The following is a 7,162-nucleotide window of genomic DNA, read 5'->3' on the forward strand; positions in this document are numbered from 1 at the left end:
CATACATGCCTAAATATAACTGAAAAATTAAATGGAAGTACAAGATATTCCCTTCTCATTTCCTAGAATTCCATTGGTCCTTGGTACTGAAATGGTATTGAGCTTCCTTGGCAAAAACTATGGAATATGGCAAATACGATGGATGCTCTTCACTAGCCCATTTCTTTGCTCATGTCAGAATGAGAGCTCTGCACAATCTGGATGATGCACTCACTGTAGGAACATTGCTCTATGACTACTAATAAGACAGTAGAAATCCACTGTACATAAACACAGGTTCTTGCTTCTCTGTAAAGCCTTGAAAACAATAGATAGTGCTTACCCATCATGTTGTACAGGCTCTGAGGGGCAAAGTGCCTTGGCATCTTCTGAATTGCTTCCTTATATACACTCAGGGCTTCCTAATTTAAGGAACAAAAAGAAAGATAAATCATCATTAGAGGACAGGGATAGTCACCGAAAGTACCATAATACCATTTCTCCAAAGCTGAAACTACCCATTTCTGTTTCTGAATGGTTCACTAGAGGAAAATAATTGAGCTGTCCTTTGATGTCACACTGCCTTCATTTCACAAGTGAAAACAGCCCAGTGAGGAATGCCACATGAAAATTTAGCTTAACAAGAAGCTGAATGTCAGCAAGACTTTTAATATAAATTTTCTACTTCATACATATTCCTCAACAAGAAGAGCTAAAAAAACACTCATACTTGGAAGTGATTCATTAGTCATCTCAAGTCTATGGTTGCTTTAACTCAAGGTAGAAATAAAGTGCCAACAAGCAAATAAATCTTCCTAGCAATAACAGTCAAATGACTGTTAAATGAAATTGTCCTAGAAGGTTCATCTTCTTCCTGATATTGCAGCCTTAAGTGTATGTGGATGCACTGGGGGAGGGGGACATCTGTCTTGATAGAGCACAGTTTTGGAGATGAGGGAGAGCAAGATGCCACACAAGCATGGTGTGGTGATTTGAATAGGCATGGCCCCCCATAGACTCATGTGTTTGAATGCTCAGTCCAGTGGGAGTGGCACTACTTAGGAGGTGTGGTCTCTTTGGAGTGGGTGTGACCTTTCTGGGAGAAGTGTGTCACCGGGGGTAGAAGGGCAGGCTTTGAGATTTCATATGCTCAAGCTCTGCCCACTGTGGATGAGATTCCCCATCTGCTGTGAGGGGATGAACATGTGGGACTCTCAGTTCCTTCTCTACCACCATGTCTGCAGCATGCCACCATGCTCCCCATCATGATTATAATGGACTAAACATCTGAATCTGTAACCCAGTCCGAATAAAATATTCTCCTTTATAAGACTTGCCTTGATCATGGTATCTCTTCACACCATGAAACCCTATCTAAGACACATGGTGTCATCCTTAAAGTTGGTAAGGGTGGGTCACCTAGGTTCCTAGACCTTATCTTTTTTACTACTTCCTCAACCATTAAAGATACATCATTTTTATTTAATTGGGTTTTTTTTTGATTAAGGAAAATAGGTAGTGTTTAGATAAAGTGACATGCTTAATATGATGATTATAAATAATATCTTTTTAAAGAAAAATACCAAACACTGAGAAGAGGATAATGATTCTAGAAACCATATCTGGAATCAAGGAAATGGTGAGCACCATATGTGCTTTCCTCTGTCTAATAGTCAGGATACCTAACAACATAAATTGAAACATGAACACTGTGGTTTCTCTAAAGACTGCCGTGGCTCCAGTAAGGAGGCTGTAGGTTAGAAACCATGGTGACTACATCAGGATAGGAGACCAGGGAGGTTTGGCAGACCTCATAGCGTCCTTGCTCATGATAGAGTTTCCCGAGGTTGTACAGACAGCTGGTGACAGAACTCTTATGTGCATGAGGATCCTTCAGGTTCTCATCTGGAATCTCAGAACACTTGAGGAATGTCCGCCGGGCTTCTTCTGTCTTCCCTTGGTTCATGAGAATAATGCCGGTGTTTAAATAGGCAGCTGAGAAGGGAAATAGGAAACGGAAGGATGAGCTGATAGGCATATGCACCAGAGATACATTGGAGATTTCCAAATGTTCCAAAGGTTCTTATTTTTTAAAAATCATTAATTATGTATGGAACAAGCACAGTATCAATAATGGTAACAACAATCCCAAGTATTACTAAAAATATAATTGTCTTTTCATTCAACTGAACCCCAAAGGTTTTTAGCTCAAAAGCTAGTTAAATAAAAGAATGAGCTATTAGAGTGCTTGGCAAAAAAAAAAAAAAAAAAAAATGAAAATGGCATTGAAGAAATTCAGAGAGAGAAGGAGAGAGAGAGAGAGATTGAGATTTGTCATATTAGCAAGTATTGGGGGTGCAATAATATTAGCAAGTATTTAGAAATAAGAATACCACACACCCCACTTTCTCTGAAAGGCTTTAATACAGAGAGATGATTTCTACAATAAAAGGAAAGACTGCAAAGATTCCAGTACTTGCACACTACTTACAAGCCAGGGTAGGCCTGCTCCCGATGGCCAGTTTGTAATAGTGGAGAGCTTCTGTAAACCTGCTGTTCTCTTGGAGCAGCAACCCTCTGCGTGAGGAAAAGAGAAATCCTGAAAGGGGCTGCATTACGACACAGAAAACCACACAGTTCCCATTTATATTCCAACGGTACCAATGGTCACCCGCCCAATAAAAATGCTGACCTGGCTTCATAAAACTTAAGTTCTAAATGGAAGGAAATGATCTCTCAGGAGGGACAAAAATCCTACACAGGTATCAGTGGACCCTTGTTCCATGAGAAAGCATTAAGATGGATTTTCAGACAGACTTCTGCAACCCATAAATGTTCCCCCTGCCAGAATTACTCCCCTCCCACTCCAATTGCTAGCCACCTGGATCTCCGTTAGGAGCACACACACTTTCTCATCACTTCACCGCAGGAAATCTGTGGAAGGGAGGGATATATACATAGAAACATGAGATGCCTCCCTCACTAGCGGCTGCTTGGGGAATATTTGCCCATGTCACTCCAACAGGTAAAAGGCTGAAAGCAGTCTGATTCAATAGGAAAGACAGAGTCAGATGCAGGAAAGAATTAAAGAGGTAAAACAGAGGGTCAGCTATTTCCATGCAGCTTAGAATTTGGTCAAATAAACTTGAATTTTATAATACTGTGCAAATTTTATTCTACCAGACAGAAATACATCTTCTTCTCCAGATTCACAGACTCTTGGGACCTCTCCACAAGGCGCCTTAAATAGTACCCACATGTATTAACCAAGCCGTTCAAAACTCTGCCCTTATGACATAACTGAAAGTCAATTACAAGCATTTCTATGAAAAATAAGATGTCAGGAAACTGAGCTAATTAGAAAGCCCTCCCAAGGGCTTTGCTCTAGGCTCCCTTCGCTAGTAAACAGTAAGCATCTTACAGACAGAAGGTACAGCTAGTGGGACGACGACTGCTGTTATGATACCAATTGCAGGTTCAGCTTGGCAGCATCCTTTGGTATTGAACGAGAAGTAAAATGGAGGCCTGAGAAAAAGCTATTGTCCAAAACATGATTTTATCGAGTATTTATGGTTAGGAATGGCAGAGTGTCTGCCAAGGGCCTATGAGTGGGAACCTGGGAGCCTCAAAGGAGCTCTGCTGACGGGTGATGGGACTTTCAAACATGGGGCACGGTGGAAGGAGATTAATTTTTTTCCACTGCCTTGCAATTTGCTAATATCAATCTCCTAGATTAAGTTTTGAAGAGATTAGTTATTTAAAAATCAAACAAACGAACAACAACAACAACAAACCAAGTGTGTCATTCCCATGTATGGCTTCATGTATCATTTATATGATCTACCCACTTAATGTAACTGCCGTCTTTATCGTTTTATCTTTGTCCCTGGATTCCATCTTCCCTTAGCTTTGGCATCCCCTTTCTCTTAGCCTTCTTCCATTTCTGGAACCATCCTGTGCAGACTGAAAACCCTCACTATTTCTTCATTCATATTCTGATTTATGGTAAGTTGGTGTCCAACAATAGTTTATTTCTTCATAAAGTTTATCTATCATGATGCATCAAGGTGGCTTGTTAATTGCCTTCACCACTGAAGCAATGATCACTCTCCTGACACCTAGATGGTTATATCAGCAGACCAAGCCACATCAATCTAGTAGCTTAGTGGAATTTACAAAACCAAAACATCTAAAATGTGAAGACTATCTCCTGCACAAAAATAAATCAGAAATCTGATAAATGAATAAAATTGAAAAAAAGAAATCCTTCTTCCCCTTAGATTTATAGCATTATCAGACCAGCTCCTAAAATCGGAAACATGACTATCCTCCTTGTTTTTCACAGTTACAAGGTTTGTAAAGTCTCCAGAGTCATTGACACTTAGAAGCCATGACTCCTCACTTGTTATCTTTATAACTCTGTCAGAAGCCTTTTTATCTTTCCTACCACCTGAGTAACTGCAAAGCCCACTAATTAGTCTCTACATAATTACATTTCTAAAGGGCAAATATGCTATTAGGATAAATGAAGTGAACGTGTTTGGGGCGTGCATGGATCTGATTCTGTGCCTAAAGCTGCCATGCCTCGAGACTGATGCACTTGGCCACATGGGATAGGCTATGCTGATACCTTATATTCATTCACTTCCCAATTTATAAAATACATACAGAACAGAGAATAGCATGCAGTGTGATGATAAACATCCACAATAATATCCCAATTCATGAGGCTGTAGAGAGTGAGTTCAAGTCACATGGGTACCATGACTGATTTCCAAGAGGGTAACGATTCACTGGGCATCATTACACCGTGTTATGTATGTTTCAAAAAGTCATCAAGGTTCAGATGTAACTATGTTACCTATCCCAAGTAACAGCATTAAAGGCTAGTGAGAAGACAAATCCAAACATTAAAAATTCTGTCATCAGCCTGATATTACATAGAAAGAAAGGAGACTCTAAGAATTAACTAACTAACTGGGGGATTTAATTAAAGGAAGCCAAGCTAGAGTTAGGCATAGTTTCTCTGACGATGAATCCCATGTTCAAAGCTGGATAGAGTGAGACACACCTTTAATCTGGTACTTTGGAGAATGAAGTAGGAGGTTTAAGAGATTAGTGCCATCCTGGGCTATATACTGGATGTTAGGAGAGTCTTGCTACATGAAACAAAGTAAAATATTCCAAATCTGCAAGCTGCCAAGGGAGAAATGTATTCAATAGTCCTTCAAAGCACTAAGCCTAAGAACCACAACAATGCCTGACAGCATAAGATAGCCCCAAGGATACAATAGTAGCATTTATAGCTTATAGTACCACCAGTCAGTCATTTATTTGGATTTAATGCCTTCTTAATAAAAAGGAAGTCATGGCTACTACTATAAAACTAGTTAGTTTCTTGTGGGTGGTAAGGCCATGGGGCTCAGAGGAGACCATCACTGTTGCTGTCCTAGACCTCATCCTATGTATTCCAAATCTTATCCTTATGCCCACAGAGAACTGCAGTTCTCACGCCTTGTCAAAGAAGTTTCTTATTGTGGAAGATGAAGACCATTATATAAATCTAAAACTGGTCACAATGCAGAAGACCATGGGGCTCCCCAAGCACAAATGAAATATTCACAAAAACATGGAGGAACACAGAGGAACAAAAAGTACAAGAGACAGAGGGGAGGGATGTCTGCTATGAGACAGTGTCTTCTAGATACTACAGGAAAACTGCGCCCATGAAATTCAAATCATACCAACCCCTAGGCAAGGCCAGTTCAGTGCCTCATAAGAGCCAAGCCCACAAAACCTCACAGCTATAGACAATGAGCTGCTGCTGAGAGAGGGAAATTTAGTCTTCTCTATCATCCCAAGTGGTCACACTAATGAGCTCATTAGGTTATACTGATATACACATGAAAGTGTGTTTGTGTGTCTAACAATGATTATCAGAGACCTCATGAATTTAAGAGTGAGTGGGGATAGAGACCCGAGAGTTGGAAGAGAAAGATGTAGGGAGAAATGAGATTAAAAAAAAAAAGAAGAAGTAAAAAAAAAAGCGCCTTGCATGGACTTGATAGAAGAAAAATGACAAAAATATTCTAGATACATATAGAATATCTACCACTTTGCTCTAAAACTCAAATTTTGTGAAACTCTAGCTTGTCTTGATACGTTCAAAAGGAATCTGTCATCTTGAAATTCCATATTGATTTTAGACCCATCCTAAAAAAAATGGTTAGTAGCAGGCCACATTTACAAAACCTACAATTTGCTTTGCTAAAAATATATAGTTGATAGACTGAAATCCCTCCCTGTGCATTGGTTGCAATGATCCTAGTAGCTACACTCACTCACCATTTATAGCATGCCAAGCAGTTTACATATTAGGCAACAACAATCTTCCAAGGCATGTTAGTACATCTGGCCCTGTTTCATCCATGATGAATCTTAGGCAAGAAGATCTTTCATTTATTCCTCCATATCGCTAGGTCTCTATATCTCTATGTCTACATAGTATCTATGTATGTATGTATCTATCTACCTACCTACCTATCTATTATCTATCTATCTATCTGAGATAGGGTCTCACTGTGTAGCTCAGGTTGGCCTAGAACTCATGATGTATCCCATTCTTGCCTTGAACTCACAAAGATCTAACTGCCTCTGCTTACTGACTGCTGGTAGTAAAGGTATTCACCACAACGCTGAGATAGATAAGAAGATATTAATTAAGTAACATACAAAGAACTGTAGAAATATTGACAAGTATATCAAAATGTAAGCCCAGCGGTCTGAAAATAGCCATAAATAGCTTTATAGATACTGTAAAAAATTGTCTTACAAGCAACTGAATTGACTCTTAGCATGTTATAACACAAGATTAAAATACTCTATATGAGTGACAGACAGACAAACAGATGGACACACACACACACACACACACACACACAAGCAGCAGTAAAAGCAGTAGCAATAATAGAATTTTCTCTCTTAAGTTTCTTCTTCAGCTTTTTTTTTTTTTTTTTTTTTTTTTTTTTTTTGGAGGCTGACTATTTTAAGAATTACCTATGTATCTGCTGATTTTCTATCATGATAAGTTTTTATCCATCTTTTCCTCCAAGTTCCTTTCTTCTAAAATACTACTTAAACAATAATCCCTGTAGTAATACAACTTGATTAATGAAAAACAGTC

The 7,162-nt window shown here is 39.1% G+C and overlaps 1 protein-coding gene across 2 annotated transcripts in view; it reads right to left on the reverse strand.

Moving 5' to 3' along the window:
* Tmtc2 (transmembrane O-mannosyltransferase targeting cadherins 2) overlaps positions 1-7,162 on the reverse strand; it is a 381,875-nt gene that overhangs the window by 130,666 nt on the left and 244,047 nt on the right. For both annotated transcript variants that reach the window (XM_021174328.1, XM_029482633.1), the window contains exons 5-7: positions 2,471-2,556; positions 1,790-1,974; positions 323-401 (exon numbers count right to left, since the gene is read on the reverse strand). In XM_021174328.1, the coding sequence (XP_021029987.1) occupies positions 323-401; positions 1,790-1,974; positions 2,471-2,556 (350 nt within the window). The remainder of the gene's footprint in view (positions 1-322; positions 402-1,789; positions 1,975-2,470; positions 2,557-7,162) is intronic.

This window comes from Mus caroli, chromosome 10 (genome assembly GCF_900094665.2).
Source record: "Mus caroli chromosome 10, CAROLI_EIJ_v1.1, whole genome shotgun sequence".
Taxonomy (NCBI): Eukaryota; Metazoa; Chordata; class Mammalia; order Rodentia; family Muridae; genus Mus; species Mus caroli.